General features: G+C 35.2%; 2 protein-coding genes across 3 annotated transcripts; both read right to left on the bottom strand.

Annotated features, from left to right (window-relative positions):
- Positions 1 to 6231: 6231 nt before the first annotated feature.
- LOC121727355 lies at positions 6232 to 12586 on the bottom strand. The gene is made up of 2 exons (XM_042115138.1): positions 12184 to 12586; positions 6232 to 7471 (listed from the first exon to the last, which is right to left on the bottom strand). The coding sequence occupies exons 1-2, from the start codon at positions 12335 to 12337 to the stop codon at positions 6783 to 6785; spliced, it is 843 nt and encodes a 280-aa protein (XP_041971072.1). The 5' UTR covers positions 12338 to 12586; the 3' UTR covers positions 6232 to 6782.
- A 579-nt stretch (positions 12587 to 13165) lies between these two features.
- Positions 13166 to 17608, bottom strand: LOC121727354 (THAP domain-containing protein 1-like). Of its 2 annotated transcripts, XM_042115137.1 has the most exons (5): positions 17391 to 17608; positions 15344 to 15518; positions 14701 to 15109; positions 13692 to 14057; positions 13166 to 13590 (listed from the first exon to the last, which is right to left on the bottom strand). In XM_042115137.1, exons 1-4 carry the CDS (start codon positions 17459 to 17461, stop codon positions 13741 to 13743), a joined length of 972 nt encoding a protein of 323 aa, XP_041971071.1. In that variant the 5' UTR covers positions 17462 to 17608; the 3' UTR covers positions 13166 to 13590; positions 13692 to 13740. The 2 variants fall into 2 exon arrangements, with proteins under 2 accessions (XP_041971071.1, XP_041971070.1); XM_042115136.1 differs by having other exon boundaries at positions 13166 to 14057.
- Positions 17609 to 20071: the final 2463 nt, after the last annotated feature.

The following is a 20071-nucleotide window of genomic DNA, read 5'->3' on the forward strand; positions in this document are numbered from 1 at the left end:
ACCCTTGCCATGCCGTGTAGGATATGCTTCAAATCCGAACAGCTCCCTAATATTTGTCGTTTAGACCTAGGTATTTGGGAATTTAGTTTTGCTCGTCAAATTAGAGGTGTTGATCCGTCTATACTTATTTATTACTGTAAAATATTCACAGTATTTTAGAATCATAATGTTATTTAACAGTAGTTAAGTAGACAGGGAAATTTATTTTTTCTACGTACGTCTGTTTAGGGTGGGTTGCACCAACTAACTATAACCGTAACTTTAACTTTACTTAACTACAATGAAAAATGTTAAATCTTTGGTTAAAGTCAGTAATGGACGCCATATTTAATCATTACCATAGAAGCTCGACAAGGCTTTAAATGAACCAGGCGAAAAAGGAAGTAACGCTGTCATCATACAAAAACGCCATTTTTGACAGTTCTCTTTTTACCAGCAGCGCCCCGCCCACGTGCATTTAAAGCCTTGTCGGACCAGCAACAGACATCTGTCAAATTCTGTGGTCAAAGTTAAGGTTAAAGTTAAAGTTAGCCTTAACTATAACCTTAACTTTGACCATAACTGTAACTTTAACCACGCTTTTGGTGCCACCCACCCACCCTTAATGTTTTTGAACATAAGTAAAAGTTATTTTACTTAGGTCCAAAAAATATTTCATAGCAGAAATTCAGAAGTTTGTGACATGTGATTAATCAGTCCGCCTTTTTATAAAACTTGCAAAATATATATCACTAGCGACCCGCCCCGGCTTCACACGGGTAAAAAATATATAGCCAATGTCACTCACTAAATAAATGAGTTTTTAATCTAAACCAATATTATAAAGAGGTAAACTTTGTTTGTTTGTTTACTCATAGATCTACTACTACTACCCGACTAAGAGCTGATGACCAAATCAGTCATGACTCATGACTCATGTAGCTTCAGCTGTGTTAAAACTCCGTTAGCTACTTCCCTGAACAACCCTTTCTGATAATCTGCGTGCTGCGTGCAGATTATCAGAAAGGGTTGTTCAGGGAAGTAGCTAACGGAGTTTTAATACAGCTGAACCTACATTATTTCTTTTTTTCCCCACCCCACTACTCCCACACCCACCGCCCGCGGCTTGCCAGCACGCAGATTATCAGAAAGGGTTTTTCAGGGAAGTAGCTAACGCAGTTTTAATACAGCTGAACCTACATTTTTTCTTTTTTTCCCCACCCCACTACTCCCACACCCACCGCCCACGGCCTGCCAGCACGCAGATTATCAGAAAGGGTTGTTCAGGGAAGTAGCTAACGGAGTTTTAATACAGCTGAACCTACATTTTTTTCTTTTTTTCCCCACCCCACTACTCCCACACCCACCGCCCACGGCCTGCCAGCACGCAGATTATCAGAAAGGGTTGTTCAGGGAAGTAGTTAACGGAGTTTTAATACAGCTGAACCTACATTATTTCTTTTTTTCCCCACCCCACTACTCCCACACCCACCGCCCACGGCCTGCCAGCACGCAGATTATCAGAAAGGGTTGTTCAGGGAAGTAGCTAACGGAGTTTTAATACAGCTGAACCTACATTTTTTTCTTTTTTTCCCCACCCCACTACTCCCACACCGACCGCCCACGGCCTGCCAGCACGCAGATTATCAGAAAGGGTTGTTCAGGGAAGTAGCTAACGGAGTTTTAACACAGGTGAAGCTACATGTAACATGACTGGTTTGGTCGTCAGCTCTCCCTCGATACTACTGATAGATACATTACTACTCAATAGTCAATACTCATAGATCTAAACTCCCCTCCCGCGGGCGCACCCACGCCTTGGTAGCGCCCACTTCGAAACGGGCGTAAATCGCAATATTTTAATTTCGCCATAACTTCTAAACCAAACGTCCAATTTTAATCATTCACAGACCAAATATTGTCCACATAAACTGTACTTTGAGATGAAATAATTTATTTTGATAAGGATTATTATGATCATGAGTAAATTAAATGCATTTAAATGTAGTCCAAAAAAAAATCAAGATTTTTAAATAAAAATATGGTTGTTGTGCCTCACTTGACATAGATAGGTATAGTGTGTCGCGGACATTTTTGTAGATATTTATAAGATCTACATTTACTTAGAACGTTGTATGGTTCTATTTTTTATAGTTTAGGCAGCGTACGCAAAATAAGTAAATTTTCTGGTTGTTTCCGAAAAACTGAAATATCTTACGGAACCCTATATTTTCCAAAATAAAAAGTAGCCTATGTTACTCGTAAATAATGTAGCTTTCGAATGGTGAAAGAATTTTTAAAATCGGTCCAGTAGTTTTTGAGCCTATTCGTTACAATTAAACAAACAAACAAACAAACAAAGTTTACCTCTTTATAATATTAGTATAGATTTAGAGGGCGCCACTGTAAAACAATCTAAAGACATACATAATTATCAATTATTTCGCTTTGAGACATGCCATGCATGGACAATATTTTTATCCTGTTTTTTTTCACTATTTTCGTATTACCGTAACCAAGCGGTAGCAGTCATTGACCCTCTATCAAACAATTGTCATACTTTATCGTTTTTAATATTAACTGTAGTCGGCGAGACGGCGATATCGTTTATATACCTACTTGGTTTGAACTGAGTAATGAGTATGGAGTTATAAATCGCTTTGAACTCATAAGAAGTTGGAGATTATTAAGTACGAGCTTTTGCCCGCGGCTTCGCTCGCGTAACGAAGAAGAAGAACACTTAAGAAGTATATATACAAACTTTCATCCCCTATTTGAACCCCTTGGGGTTGGAATTTATCAAAATCCTTTCTTAGCGGATGCCTACGTCATAACATATACCTGCATGCCAAATTTCAGCCCGATCCGTCCAGTGGTTTGGGCTGTGCGTTGATAGATCACTATGTCAATCAGTCAGTCAGTCACCTTTGAGTTTTATATGTAAAGAAGATATCAATCTATAAGTTTGAGTCTTAATAAGCTATGTCATTTTTGTTGAGGTAACAGAATACAGTGCGAGCTATTTTCTCATCGCTCCTAAATTAGAAAGATCAATGACCGTTGGTGCCATTTTATACCATTTTTGCAATAGTACAACGTTAATTTTTTTTTATTTATATCAGGCTACATAGGCCCAAATAATAGGGCCCAACGTTAATGCAAGTCGCAAGTTTATATTGCTGCAATAATAGTAAAATACCTTTGACTGCCATCGCAGCAATTTTGGATTGTGTCAACGATGCACCATGATCTATGATTATTCTTGTAGAAAATTATATTATAAAATATGTTGTGTTAGAGTATTTGCTGTAGTTAAATGTATTTTTCTCATACCTAGCTTTTAAAAAATTCAACATCACCAATAAAATTATTCGATTAGAAATAATTTTAAGGTTGGGTTGCACCAACTAACTTTAACTATAACTTTAACTACAATGCAAAATGTGAAATATTTGGTTAAAGTTAAAAATGGACGCCATCAAGACGCCATATTTAACCATAACCATAGAGCTCAGCAAGGTTTTAAATGCACGTGGCGAAAAAAGGAACTAACGCTGTCATCATACAAAAATGCAATTTTTGACAGTTCTCCTTTACCAGCAGCGCCCCCGCCACCCAGAGTATTTTATAGATAGATTTAAAATTATTATAGAAATCGTACCTGTTTTAAACAAAATATTATGATGTTATTTTTTAATGTCGATTTTATCTTAATAATTTTTAGTTTTTCATTGTAGTATTATGTTTATCAACATTTTTATTTATTGATCTTTTGAATAATAATTATTACGCGTCCATTTAAATTATTGTTACAAGTTAATTAAGTACCACGGACGTAAAAAAATATTTTTACGTCCGTGTTAAGTACTAATAAATTTGGGCCTATTCATTTTATAACAATAAAGAATAATGTGTATAATAATTATGTAAAAATTAGTAGATATCAATATTAGCTTTATGGGTATAATGCTACGAATAATAAAAACTAAGGAAACGTAACTTCCATAATATTACCGTTTTAGATTTGGTTCCTTTCGAACTGTCATGTAACGGCAGCCTAATACCGCTCAAGGCCACTAATACCTATATTGCAAATGTATTGAAATGTACCTAGCATGTTTTTTGACGGAGTTACTTTTCCTTAGTTTTTATTATTCGTAGATATAATGCAATTAATTATTATTGTTGAATTTAATTATGTTATGAAATATAATAATTCTAAGTAATGTTATTGTTATTAAGTATGATTTTTATTTTTACCCAGATTTTTGCGTACCTATCTTATTTACACATACATCATCGATAGAAGTATTCTCGTAACCACCAACCAGGCGGTAAGAGTCATAGGCGTCTGCTTCCAGATTTTCGTCTCAGACGGGTCCAGCGGCCCGACCGCAGAAGGCACGAACGGGTTTTAGTGGGTAGAGCCACGGGCGTATATATAGCTTTGATAAGGGGGCCTAACGTAAAAAACGGCCAAGTGCGAGTTGGACTCGCCCATGAAGGGTTCTGCAGCAGCCTAAATACCTACCTACTTTGCCTACGGACACGCTCCACAGTATAGTGGTAATATATTGTCGATTAGACAAATAAGATGGATAGTAATGGTGGGTCCGGACCCCCAGGACCCCCCCCCCCTTATATACGCCCATGGGTAGAGCTGCGGCTAACTTACCATCTTCTCGGCCGCGCCGCAGCGAGTCCCACATACCCCGGTGGCCCTTCCCCAGTGCCGCCGCAAACTTCAAAGATCCAAGCAAAAATGTGCCTAAAACAAGGTTTTTTGTAAAAAAGAAACTATCGAGCATTTTTTGAGTAATCGTGTTTTCGTCTTGAGCATTTCACAAGAAACTTCATGAACTGAAGTTACTTGTGTAAAAAAATCAGTTTTCTAGACCTTACAAATGTTGAGATCTATTTTTAAGTATGTAGTCAAGTTAGGGTCAAGTGCATTCTTAAACGCATTTCCCGCCTTTATAAAAAAATGGCGGTAAGGGTCATTGACCTGCCGTCAAAAAACTTGACATACTTCATTGTTTCTTTATAAAACAGGCGATTAACAATCATGAATGGGGGCTAGCCAATGGCTAGCGCGTATGAATTTGCCACTAGAGGCGCTAGTGTCGCGTGAGGTCCAAAAAGTATATTTTGTACTACTTAATTTTAGCGGTTCCTAAAATTTAAAGTATTATTTCGAAAATAATACCTACTTAATCGTATAAAAAATATACAGTTATTAAAAAAATAGCAAAAGAGATAATTATTATGTAAGTATTTAAATTTAATTAAATAGATAAATGGGATTCTTGATTATCTATTATTTAAAAGTCAACTTTGATAGAGCAGGCTCTATATTTCGTACCCTAGTCGGCAGTTGCCTGTTGCGCCAACTATAGTGAGCAAAAAAACAGTAGCGCCCATTGACAGACGCGTCTTGTTCATGGGCGATATCGTATTTTGCATTCTTTGTTATTAGAACTGAGTATCATGCATATTTTCCTGTATGGGTCCACTGTTATTTCAACCCACAAAGTTAATATACCTAGCGGAATAGAGCAACAGTCTCGAGCTGTCAAACGTAACCGAAATTGGTTTTCATCTGTGTGAAAAATATGTGTACGTATACACTTACACAAGCATGATTGAACATGAATTCTATGAGATTAAATTGTCAACGTGCGGCACGTGCCGACTGGACGTCAAAAAAAGAGTGCTGCTGTCATGTATCACACGTCTCATTTTACCACGCAGTGTTACACATAGTGACATCTCGCTTGCTCAGGCCTTTGTATCTCTATTCCGCTAGGTATATTAACTTTATGTTTCAACCCCTCCCCTATGTATTCGATGTCAAAAAGTTCGATAAATTTCATGTAGGTAAATGAAATGAAATTTTGATAATTTACCAGTAACGGTGGATCAAAGTTAATTTGTCACTCAGTGACTGATCATTAAATTTTTTAGGTACTTCTAACAGACATGTAGCGGCGAACCCCCATAAAACATACAAACAGAGTGCTTGAGCGAAGTCGGTCTTCGCCTTTTCAGATTTACAGTCTTTTCTAACAATAATTAAACAAAAACAGGTTCCTTTTTGCAAAACTATCTTAGTGTGGGATGGTTCTTTGTTGCCTTATTGTCTTAACTTATTATTTTCATATGAACATAATGAATGAAAAAACCTCACATTTCTTAACGTATTTGTTTATTATTTAAATAAGAATAAATAACTATACATATACATCTCGAAATAATCAAAACTATTTAAAGGTAATTTGAATGCCAAAAACTATTTATCTAAATTATTTGTATTATCTTATTCTAAATGAAAATCCGGTAGACCTGAAATACCTTCAATATCGTCTACTATAGCATTATTTTCGATTTTTTTACTCTACTATTTTAAGCCTTTCACTTTTTTGATGAGGCAAGACCCCACCTCTTGGGCTCTTCTGCCTGCCTCTCCTATCCACACATTACAAGCTCCCGGCTTCATCTGTGCTCCCAGTGTGGATACCTAAGTTGTATACCCAAAGTTGTCTCTTATAAAACACAATGTTGGATGGTACACGTGGGACGTGGCAATGGCAATGCTTTGGAGGTTTAACTTTTTTTGTTTCAAGAGTAGGATCATCTTTGGCTAGCTTCATGTCAATTCTCTTGTGTTTTTGCTTTTTGCTTCATCGCTGTTAGGTACATGACTCATATATTTTTCAAAATTTCGCCTCCTTTGTTTTTTCTTGACGATAGTGAGATACGTATGTCGTTAACTTTTTAATAAGGTTAATCAGGAACTACTCACTTTAAAGAGATGCTTTATTGTAGCCGCCATGCACTCCACGATTATCTGTAATGCAACGGTCAGATCGCATCTTAGAAAGCGACGTATTTATTCGTTGTCCTGATGTTTGTAATGTGTTGATAAACATGTCTTTGCAAACTGATACATTATCTAATAAATATTGGCGTGAGTAATTTTTCTTTGAACCTTTAGATTCTTTGTTCTTTGCAGCATAATGACGTTTTACTGGTTGTTCTTTTATTACAGTAGTTAAATAGATATTTTGAGCAATATATGATCCAAGGGAATAAAACTTTTCAAATTGAGCCAATCTCTGTTCTACTGAAACTTTGTCGTGACACCTTTTTGAGCAACTGCATTTAAAATTTATAAATTTTTTAGGACTGATGATTTTTTTCCGAGAATTGACATAAGATAAATTTGAATATTTAAGTTTCTTCCTTTCTTCCCGAGATGGCCCACCATATTTTGGCTTTCTACCTCTCTTCGGTCTTCCCAAAGATTGTAATTCATTAGTTAATAATTGAGACTCGTAAACAGGAGCGGCTGGTTCACAAATATTAGAATTTTCATTTTCAGGTATCTCACTGTCGAATTGCTCGGTTTCCTCTTCAGCAGTATGTCCTGAAGTTACCGGTTCTGGTTCATAATAACCAAACTCATTTATTTCGTTGGGTGGTTGGTTGATTTCTGCAAGTGCAAGTGAAAACTATATAACATACGAATTAAATCATTACACTTTAGAGCTATCTTCACTCAAGTAATATATAAGTACATTATATCGAAGTAAGTCGCTGAATGATGAACCATTTCTAAATAAAACGAAACTTTACTATTTCTCGAGCGCGCGATCGTTGCTATATCAGATACTAGCTGTTGCCCGCGACGAGCGCGCGATCGTTGCTATATCAGATACAAGCTTTTATCAAAAGCTTTTATAAAAAAACCCTAGTAGGTACCCCTTAAATCAAAACACCCAAAAACATCAGTGCAGTGTGCACATAACTTATTTCATTTTTTTCAATTAAACTTTATTTATGCCATAAAGTATATTTATTATATTTTAGCCCCCCAATTACACAACTTTACGCATAAACTATTTATCATTAACACACAGACAGAGATACTTTCGCATTTATAATATTAGTATAGATTCTTTCAGAGTTCAAAATATCTATCGAATAAAACGACGGGTGCAAAGTAAAAAAAGTCATCTGCAATTTTGAGTTTTTTGTTTTTTTGTAGAAACTAGCTTAAAATATCATGTTCTACAACATAGCAAAAACAAAAATTCAAATATCACCTTATTTTTGGTACTTTTGTAACGTAAAAGGAGACATCTACTCCTGTTTTGTGAAATTGCACGATGTAGATGCGGATAACTACCGCTGGCCGTCTATACGCGGGACGCGCGGGGGTCATGTTATACGGCATAAGCGGCTATCTGCCATATAGCTTTTTCTACGTTGCCATTGTGATTTAGATGTCTCGATTTACTTTTGTAAATTAGCATTGTTTGTGATGTTTATGAGTACCTATCTATGTTAATTCTTATTGTTAGCTATATTAATTGACTTCTAATTTCTTACTGTTATTTTTTACTGTTATTTAATGTTTAGAAAGTCCAAAACAACTTTTTAAAGAAGTTGAAAGTTTCCAGAATATAAGCGATAGATTTATCGAGCAAAATACTGTGTTACCCCGATGAAGTTATTGAACATCTTATAGAAGACCTTGGTGTGTCAGCGCTGAAGACAAAATGAGTATACATACTTAAGTTAACTTCGTAAGATAAATCCTCATGATCTGAATACTCTAGGTCAGTCACACAAATTCACTCTCAGTCTGAAATAAAAAAATATTCTGAAAATCTGGATGTCAATAATAGAGATTCTCAGCAAATTAACGAATACGCGAACACCCTCAGAATACAATACATCACTTCATCCATCCATGACCTCCTTCAGTTTATTAACTCATACATGCAATCGCGTATATTGTCCCTTTCAAACTGTATATCTTCTAAGACAACACCATTGATATTTCTTCGGCAGTGGAGGCATCAAGTGAATGTTCTACGCCTTCCTCGTTAAACGCTATAAAAAGCCGTCAGTTCAGTATTGATCTAAAGAAAAGGCGATTGAGAAATAAAGATACGAGACGTAAATTACGACAAAATTTAGGCAAACAATTACATTAGTCCAGAAATGGGAAATTGCAACCTGCAAAACATCATATTCCAGCATTTGCAAGTTTAACTGTAGTTTGAGTTTTCCTATTAACTTATCTTTGATTGGTTTTAGGATCTCTGTGATCGTGAAAAGCAATTGAGAAATCGTTGAAATAAAAACTCATTTTTTGTTCTGAAGAATCGTACATACTGTTACGTGCTAGGGTTCGAGGATCTGGAGAGAAAGACCTGGTGACTCTCTCTTGAAGACTTTATTAACACTAGGTCACACAAGCACACACTAGGTCCAACACTTAGCACTAAGTCCAAACACTAATCACTAGGTCCAATCACTAAGCACTATCACTGTCCTAGGTCGTAGCCATGTCGCAGGTTTCACTGGTTCACTCACTATTGATCACTTGTTGCCACTCCGAAATCGCCTTGATGATAGCTCGAAAAGAAACTGAACTCCGGGCCGTCTACCTGCGGCTTTTAATATGGCGGGACGAATTCCAGAAAGTTCCCGATACACGTAAACAAGTAAATAAGTGTGGGAACTTTCTAGGAGGCTCGAGCATGTACCACAATAAACGTAAATAACTAAACACGTAAACACGTAAACAAAATAAACCGGTAAACACGTAAACAAATGTTGGACTTTTCTAGAAGGTTCGAGTATGTACTTGCGCACCTCATGCCATCTAGTATTGAGTAGGGGATTTATGTTGTCGGTGTTCCCTCGATAAGTTTCGCTGGTTTGACGCTAAATGGCACTATATGTCCGTGACACTACACTCCTCCGATGGTGTAAATCATCCGGTGATGCTTATGATGTTATAATGAACCCATCATGATTGTAATAAGCCTCTTGTGATAAGCCTCTGCCTAAATTATAATAATTAACAACATAGTTCCTGTACTGATAATGATACTGAATACTTTTTAAATTAGTTTTAAAGTAATTAAAGTATTGACACAGAATTTCATTTTTCTTGTGAGAAATTACGATTTTTACGAATGTAAATGAATGATTCCTAAGTAAATCCCTACTAATATTATAAATGAGAAAGTGTGTTTGTTTATTTATTTGTTTGTTTGTCCTACCTTTACGCTCTAACGAAAAAACTAATCGTATTGTTTTTTGGCAGACTTATTTGAAAGGATGAAGAGTAACATAGGCTACTTTTGGTCTTGGAAAAACATCATGTTTCTAAAGGAGCTTACAGGAATATTTGCATTTAACGCGATTTTCAAACTCCACGCGAGCGAAGTTAGTATTTTATATTTTAACTTTCTTCTAAATCGTGCACCTTGCACCAAATTGACAACGTAGAAAAAGATATCTACGCAAACATGTTCTGAATTTGGTGTGTTTAAGATGTAAAACGGGCATTAACAGCGTATTTTAATAATATAAAGTTTTATACTTTACGTATTTAGTGATAATCGTACTCGTAATCGGTAAAAATACTTTAATTAATCTAATTTTTAATCCCCACGTAGAAAAGACCAAGTGGTAGTTAACTCAGTTGTCATATTTTTAAGCGCAATGTAGATGAAGTCAACTACAATATCTCGTAAATTAAACATTATTAGAAGAAATTAAATGTACATGTGGATTCATTAATAAATAATGAAGCAATGATAGAAATTTCAATAAATTTGATTGGAAATTGACAAAATGGGAGCATTTTTTCCTATTATGCGCTCTCCTGAAAAGTAGCTGTTTTGTAGATGACTCTTTTTACTTTGCACCCGTCGTTAAACATGAAACAAAGATGCCGTTTCTGGAGACATAGAATGAAGTGGTGAGACACTTTTTAGCAGAATTCTTGGGAAAAAACTTTGAGGCTAATAAAGCTGTAGATGGTTTGATACTTTCATCAATGCCTAGATGTCGGATAAGTGGTGGGTATGGAGTTGGTTCTATGCCTATTTCAGCAGAATCAATAAAAGAACTACTTTTCTGGACCAAAGGAAGCGGAGGCGACAGAGGACACTGGGACGTTTCAGCAGGGACCTTAAGCAATTTAGCAGACAATTAGCCTAAGACATAGCGACATCATGGTGGTAAAGTTATATTCATCAAACACTAACAATCAAAACTTTTTGATTGTTAGTGTTATTGGTCGTATGATGGAATAAAGAGCATAATCTTAGATAAATGATTGGTCTCGCGCGCGCGCTCTACTAGATACCGCGCTGTATAGAAAAAACAGAATTCTGAATGCGGCAACCACGCGGCAACTCAATATTGTAGAATGTGTAAAACAATGCACAAATATTGTTGTGTGCGTAGATAATCGGGTTGCCAGATACGTGACTGGTGCCCAATCAATGGGGAAAAATTAGTTGCTGTGGTCTTATAATTTATTATTATTGTATAGTAAGTGCTTCAATCACCAGATAAACTTTACCATTGGAATAAAGTCCATTCGAAAAGAATGCGATAAAATAACAATGTTGTTTAGGTCAACGAAATATAATGGGTACAATATTGATGAGAAAACAATACAAAAACAATGGTAGGAAGTTTCAACGAAAGTTAAGAATGAGTCATAAAATATATATATATATATATATATATATATATATATATATGGGAATTTTTAGTTTATATAAGTATATGATAATGTTAGATTGCTTGTTTTCTCCGTTTGAGGCCGGCCCCGCGGCCTCTCATAGAAAACAAGCAATGGAACATCTAAAAATGGAAAGGGTGTAGCGACAAAATTTGGGAATTTTTAGTTTATGGCAATTGGCAACACTGAATATCAAGCGATACTTCGATCCGAATTTTCAGGTTTATATTATTTTTCTGTGTTTATGACGATTTACGTAATATTTATTATTTACTGATGGTATGTGATGCCAGTATCTTTCTTGTTTCTTGTAGTGTTATTATTGCGTAGTCTTACTACGCAAACTGGCGTTTTGCTACGGACGTAACTTAAAATTTCGAAAATTATCCACACATCTACCTCACCCGAAGGCGCGGTTACGCCGCATCAGGCGTATGATTTGTTGCCGCATTTCCAAGTACTCCGACGGTATCTAGTTGTAGCGCACGCGCGAGACCAATCATTCATCTAAGAGCATAATGAAGAAAATAATAATGAAATAAACACTGTGGGCGAAACGAGGCTTTCGTTTCGCCTACAGTGTTTATGCAATTTGCAAAATACATGTCTACGTTGTTTTTAGTACATACAGATACAAAAGCACATACCTTTATCTTCGATCTCATCTATTTCTTCTGAATCTTCTACTCCCTCTACTTCTTCCTTTACTTCAGTATTTTCGCTGCTCTCTTCATTTATACTAGCAGCTAAATTATGCACTTCTATATTCACAAACTCAACTTGTGGACGAGATTTAGTCATCGCCAAAGGGTCAATAACAATTTGTGGACCACCTTTGTTAATGACACTTATACTTAGTGTTTCTTTCAACCATGGATCCTGGGCCTTATGCCGATTATTGTTTAAGGCAGTGCTTAGTTGGATTAATGGTTCTTCATCAATTTCAATGTCCTCCGACTCAACATGTCTTGCCTCTGAAAATGTTCAAATTAGTCTTAATCAATACAATAATGTTATTAATTATTTAAGGGGGGGCAGCATACCGGTTTCGAGAAGATGGTTGGTCTGCTATATTGAAACAAAAAATCATGAAAATTTACTTTTATTAATCTGACTGAAAAGATATTTAGTTTCGACGTTTCTAATTCCCATTTGCCAGGAAAATTGACGTTTATTTTATCTTCCAGGGGGGGGGAGCTGAACATTCGATTCTGACCATTCCATACCTACCTAGTTGTAACAAGATGTTCACAATGTATCATTACAAGGTGCGCATTGTAGTGCTCGGCTCTCCTCCCTCACTGATGTAATGCTCGAGCCTGTAACGCTTACAAGCGAATGCTCCCGGTGAGGGACCACCTTTACATCCGTGTGTACAAGTATGTTTACGTGTGCGTGTTAGTAATGTACCTATATACATCTTGTAATCCGACAGAATATCGATTATGGAATAATAATAATAAGGTTGTAAAAATAATAAAATGGGATAAAATAAAACTGCATATATTAAAATAATAAAATTGTAATTTTGGAGTGAAATATGACATTCATCATAATAAAAAACTTTTGTAGTAAAAAAAACCATTCTCAACTCATTTATTTATTCATCCTAATATAATAAATTATAATACAGAGTCGGGCCGACTCGTGCCGTTTTTTTTAAATATTATATCTTTCGGATATGTATTCAGTATATCTGCTGGAAGAAATAGAAAATATTTTAATTATAATTTAGAATAACTAGCTACTTATCTATCTGGGTTCACCCGCGCCGAGACGAGCCAAGCCAAGCGTAACCTTTTCCCGAAGTGTTTTGTCGTTTTTTTCAACCCTCATAGATTGCATTATAGCATTTGCTTGGTCATTTGGGCTTGTAATGTCTTATTACTGCATGTTGTTGATATATCATTTAACCCATCAAACTCTTGAAAATCTATTGTGTCTGCGATTCCCACGTTTGAGGTATTAAAATGATCTTTTAAACCAGAACAAAATTGGTTGGGATTACATATTTGATCAAAATTCGCTTCGTTCCTCACATCCGGAAATTTTTTCTTCAAAATATCACACCAAATTATGGTAGTATGATGGAATAAAGAGTATGTATGTATAAAAATTAAAAACGATCTCCTCTCATTACAATAAGTGAAAAAACCAGATTTGTGGACCACAGTATTTATGTAAAATACATGTCAACGCTGTTTTTAGTACTCATCTATTTCTGAATTCTCCATTTCCTCTACTTCTTTCTTTATTTCAATATTTTCGCTGCTCCCTTCATTTATACTAGGAGCTAAATTAGGCACTTCTATAGTCACAAACTGAACTTGTGGACGAGATTTAGTCATCGCCAAAGGGTCAATAACAATTTGAGGACCACCTTTGTTAATGACACTTATACTTAGTGTTTCTTTCAACGATGGATCCTGGGCCTTATGCCGATTATTGTTTAAGGCAGTGCTTAGTTGGATTAATGGTTTTTCATCAATTTCTTCGTCTTCCGACGCAACATGTCTTACTTCTGAAAATGTTCAAATTGGTCTTTGTCAATACAATAATGTTATTAAAATAAATACTAGTTGACCCTACAGATTCCTCTGTCTCAAGTTTCATTTATTTATAAAATAAATCAGTATAAAGTACATCAGTAAAAAAATACACTGATCATCAAAATGTTTTGCTACATCCTGATGTGCTAAAAAGCTGAAATTCGGTATGTAATCAAAAAAATTCATAAACTTATAACTTTCATTCCCATCCCCTAAAATAAGGGGTAGAGGTTTATACGAGATTTTCACCAATTTTATGAATTAGGACATGAGAATATGATCTTGGGCTATAGAAATGAACTGTTGAAGCAGATGTTTTATAGTCAGGGAGCCCTAGAGCTAGAACAAAATTTTTTTTGATTACTAACAAGCTAATTTTTTGTGAGTAGCTTCATTTTGATAAGACAAATAACTTTTTTATTTGCGAAGAATCTTGAAAGTGGTAGCTAACAGAGATAGAAAGGATTTCATACTTTGGTTTGTGGTCCTAAAATATGGATTGATCTATTTGTAGGACAATGTTACTCTTAAATTATATAACTATTTTATTAATTTGTTCTAGAGCTCCCTCACTATTCAGTTCATTATAGTAAGTAGATGACTGAGAGATATCACCTTGCATTATAGCATTTGCTTGTTCATTCAGGGCTTGAAATGTCGTATTACTGCATGTTGTTGATATAATATCATTTAAATGATCTTTCAGACCAGGACGTTTTTGAATTTCTTCAAGCACAGTTGCCAAAGTTATTAATTTATTTTTTGTGCGTTTATTTTGTGCCCTTAGATTTCGAATAAGTTGCTGCTTCTTTTTTACTTTATCCTTCAACTTAGTGCATTTAGATATAAGCTTCTTTTCCCTTGGTGTCAATTCTTGTCGGAAGTATATTGATGGTAAAGGCTGTTGTGGCAGCGTTGGTGAGGATGTAGAATGTGATGAAGACGGTATACATGTGGCTAACTCTGGTGGTTCAATGTCTCTGTAAACGTAGGATGACACAGTGCGCCTAGGCGTTATCTTGATCTATAACAATAAAATGGCTATTATTGTTACTTGCTATTAACTTTTTTTTATCATACTTATATAATTACTTTTTATAAATCAATATGCAGAGACACATAAAACAGATTAAAAAACTTTGTTTTTTTTATTGTAAAACCATAACTACGACATATGGGTTAGGCCCAAGAGCCCTTCATCAAGCTCATCTATTAAATGAATGATCCTGATCTAGTAAATATAGTTATTTATTCTTACTGGAACAAAATTGGTTGGGATTGCATTTTTTATCAATAACCGCTTCGTTCCTCGCATCCGGAAATATTTTTCTTCAAAATGCTTGCTGCATATGCATGAATTTTTCTTCGGAGTCCAGTTTGGCCGGTCGATTAATCTAAGCCATGAATTTCTGATATCCAGTTGAACAGGAAATCTGAAAAATGATAAATTATGTATGATAGTAGGAATATATTTAAAACTAATAATAAACTACGGATCAGTTATGTTATATCAATGTCAACATTCCTAGATAATTAGTATAACAAAAACTGGCCAAGTGCGAGTTGGACTTGCCCATGAAGGGTTCCGCAGCAAGAATAAGGTATATTTCTATGAAATTAAAAGGTTTTTTTTATTTATTTTATTTAATGACAGTAAACTAAGGTTTACCATTTATGACATTAAAAAAAAAACTACTTGCTAAATCTTGTTCAAACCAATTTTTGTTGGTAGTTTTTATAGTAATGTACATCATAATATATTTTTTTTAGAATTATCATGATAATTCTACCCCTCTAACTTCTAAAGTAGGGGCATGCCCTACTTTAGAAGTTAGAGGGGGGGACACATTTTACCACTTTGGAAGCGTCTCTCTCGCAAACTATTCAGCTTAGAAAAAATGATATTAGAAACCTCAATATGATTTTTAAAGACCTATCCATAGATCCACAATAGTGATGTAACGAATGTTGGATTTTTCACATTCGCGAATGCGAATGCGATTGCGAATATTTATCTTCAACATTCGCGAATGCGAATATTTTAAAATTTCAAAAAAAGCGCGCGTAAAATGTTCGACAGGTTTGACGTTTCGTGTCGGCCATCTTTAAATTGAACATAGCCGAACCGATATTGCTTAAAGTCTGTCAAGAAAGTGAAGAAATTAAAAAGCGGCAACATCGTAGTGTCACCCCTTTTTTCTTAGATTGATTTGAAAGGGAAGACACTATGATGTTGCCACTTTTTAATTTCTTCACTTTCTTGACAGACTATAATTGAAAGAATTTAGTCACAGAAAGTTCATTCTAAAAGTTTTATTTTGTTTTGAGGTTAGTTTTATGTTTCAAGTAATTGCTTAGTTTTTTAGTAAATAATAATTGTAAACTTTATTTAAAAATGATAGTAAAGTAATAATATACTACTAAATGAATGCAAACCTTACATAGTATACCAACAAGGCTGATTAATGTTAGATTTGATAAGATCTCTGAAGTTATTTTTTCATAAATGACTAATGAGGCTTTAATTAAGAATGTAGAAGTATGATTTAATAAAAAAATCTAAGTGTTATCTATTGTATTATTATATTATTTCAAATGCATGCATATAATAATTTCCTTTTTGATTATTAAAATATTTGCGAATGCGAATATCCGCTACATCACTACTCCACAAGCATGAGTTAGATGAATTTTTTTTGTTTCAGTTGGGGACCCCTAAAATTTTTAATATTTTTTCCATTTTTGTATCAAAATCTCAATGCGGTTCACAGTTTACATCTAATTACCAAGTTTCAATAGTAATAGTAGTATAGCTCTTATAGTTTCCAAGAAAAATGGCTGTGACGGACGGATGGACAGACAGACAGAGATGACGAATCTATAAGGGTTCCGTTTTTTTGCCATTTGGCTACAGAACCCTAAAAAACTATATTCATACTAGCTGTCCTGGTGAACTTAACCTTCCCTGGACTTCTACGAATACTTTAGCCCAATCCGTTCAGCCGTTTTCGAATTTAACGTTACTAATACAATTGAAAATCCATTTTTATATATATAGATTGATACTTCATACTACATATCGATAACTTGATGCTATTGTAAAATTGATGAGAATTATTGTTTATACAAAATAGGTAAGTATCCTTAAATTGTGCACCATGGCTAGTCAAGTTATGTTTTCCATATAGGTATATACGTTTATAGAAGTGAATTATCAAAATCTATAGTCTATACCTACTAATAACTCGTATTAAATTGGCAAAAATAAACATAAAATTAAGTGGCGTCGATGCAGAATAACTTACCTGTGAAATGAATAGTTGTCCGGGTTATTCCTGTGTGTTGTGCCACACTCAATCACTGAACAAGTAACCATGTTTCTAGAGCAATATTTCTCAAAATAATTCACTATTTCACTTAATCACAATAATTTTTCTGCGAGCGTTGCCAACGTGCCGATAAGTGCAGACATACAAATATATACTAGTAATCTGTGCAACAGATATTACTTGGTGCAGACGGTGCAGACTAACCACAGACTAGACTAACCAAAGAGAATGTCTGAATTCTGATGTCAATCACAGATCACAGAATACAGGTGGGTGAAACCATGGTGAAACCATGGTAAAAGTCTCGAACAAAAAAAAATTGGGTTCCAAAACTTCTCCCGCACACAGGAGCGATAATACCGCTCGGTAAAATCGCGATCACAGATTACTAGTTTAAATTTGATCGCGATTCCTTGCACACAGCGGCGATCTTGGCTGCGATTTCTTTTTTTTATATTATGGCACTTCGGCTTAAACACTGACCTCCATTATACAAGTACAGTTCGCTGTTCGACAAGGCTCTATACGAACGTGTCGAGAAAACGAACTAAACGCTTCTATCGTACAAAAACGTCATTTTTGACCTTATAGCATAAACCTTTAAACTTTTCTCTCAAAGATTCAAAAGCTGACATTTTATAAATTGAGCGTATACAATGAGTTTCTAAAATACTAGAGTAGCAATGTCTTACAAAAGATTCTCAGAAATGCGTAACCACTTTTTTGTTCAAAAGACAATGTCAAGTCATATATTCGTTATGTCATTATGTATGTGAGATAGGTACTCGTATGCCTGCAGGCATCTTCGAAGTGGCAACGCGTTGCTACCGTAAACTTCCAATCTAGTTACGTTAGTAACATAGAATATCATTGAGCGTATAGCTCGCTTCTGCAGCACAAAAATTGTATTGATGTCGGCAGCGTTTCCCCATAAAAGGATACCATAAGACATTCTACTGTGAAAATAACTAAAATAAACTAGTCTTGCCGTGTCTTCATCAGAAATTTCTCTAATTTTTCTGACTGCATATGCTGCAGAACTGAGCTTACCTGCAAGATTAGCAATATGAGGACTGTAATTTACTATCTAATGTAATGCCTAAGAATACAGTGGAGTCCACCAAATTCATTTTCTCATCATTTAATAGTAAATTGGTTTGAACTTGCCTAACATTGGGCAAAGTAAATTTTAAACATTTGGTTTTCTTAGAGTTTAAAAGTAAGTTATTAACATTAAACCAATGTACTATTTTTGAGAGAGCACTATTTACCTCGTCGTAATTTGACTGCCGTCGCTTCACTTTAAAAATAAGTGAAGTGTCATCAGCAAAAAGTACTATCTCATAATCCTTAACTAGATAAGGTAAGTCATTAATGTAGATGAGAAAAAGAAATGGTCCTAAAATGGATCCCTGTGGTACACCTAATTCTATTTTGGTCCCATTGGATCAGGGGCGTAGCTACCGCCGTATCAGCCGTATCAATTATACGGGGCCCCGACCTACGAGGGCCCCCCAAGGTGCGTAAGCAAAAATTAATAATAACTTCCCAAATTTTTTAAATTTCAGAAAAGAGAAAAGTAAAAAAAACTATTTCTTTTTTCCCGAGTAAAGCGTGCGTTCAAATTTTAAGAACTTCGGTCAGACCTGTCACTATTGCTCATAGAGGCAGAAACTTTAGAAAAACTAAAGTTATCATCAGCTATGAATGATTTAATTACTTAATCAGTTTGCCGAAAAAGGGCAAGGAGAGTTAATATTTAATTTGAATTGTTTTTGAATAATGTGACAGATAGATAAGTAATTATTATGATGAATAAATATTTCTTTTAATTTTATGCAAAATATGTTTTTTTCTTTTTTGAGAAATCTTTACCCTTCCTATGGGCCCCCAAACAAATTTTTATACGGGGCCCCGCCAAGGTACGCTACGCCCCTGCATTGGATCTTTAACTATTAACTTCAACCCTTTGAGTCCTATTTTTGAGGTAAGAAGTCAAAAGGCTGAGTGCTGAGTCCCTTATGCCATAGTGGTGCAATTTTTTGACTAAAGTAGCATGCTCGACACAGTCAAATGCCTTAGAGAGGTCACAAAAAATACCTAAGGCATCCTGTGACTCCTCCCAAGCTTCAAATATGCTACAAAGACCTATACCAGCATCCGTTGTGGAACGACCCTTAGTAAAACCGTATTGGTTATTGTGTAATAAATTATTTAAATTAAAATACAGTAATTGCTGTAAAATTATTTTTTCAAATATTTTACTAAGAGTCGGTAAAATCGAAATAGGCCGGTAATTAGTCGGATCTGATTTAATTCCCGCTTTAAATAAAGGTACGATGAAAATAGGACGGCAGGACCCGTCGACCTTAGGGACCAGAAACATTGTCGAAATACAACTTGGCAAGGGGCTGGCAACTTCTAATACACCCTGGAATATCATTTGTCGAATTTGGAGATACATATCTTCCGACTCTGGTAGAAAAATGATTTTGGTTTAATTTTGGAATGAACCGAGGTGGTTTCTCCATGAATGGTATGCGGTACCCTTTTAGAATCTTTATAATAATAACCTGGAGCATCTAGGCGCTGCCAACGAGAAACGGCGGTAAAACTTCAAAGTTTGACCCGCTCTGAATTTTTGATTGTCAGTACTT

This window comes from Aricia agestis, chromosome 5, assembly GCF_905147365.1.
Source record: "Aricia agestis chromosome 5, ilAriAges1.1, whole genome shotgun sequence".
Taxonomy (NCBI): domain Eukaryota; kingdom Metazoa; phylum Arthropoda; class Insecta; order Lepidoptera; family Lycaenidae; genus Aricia; species Aricia agestis.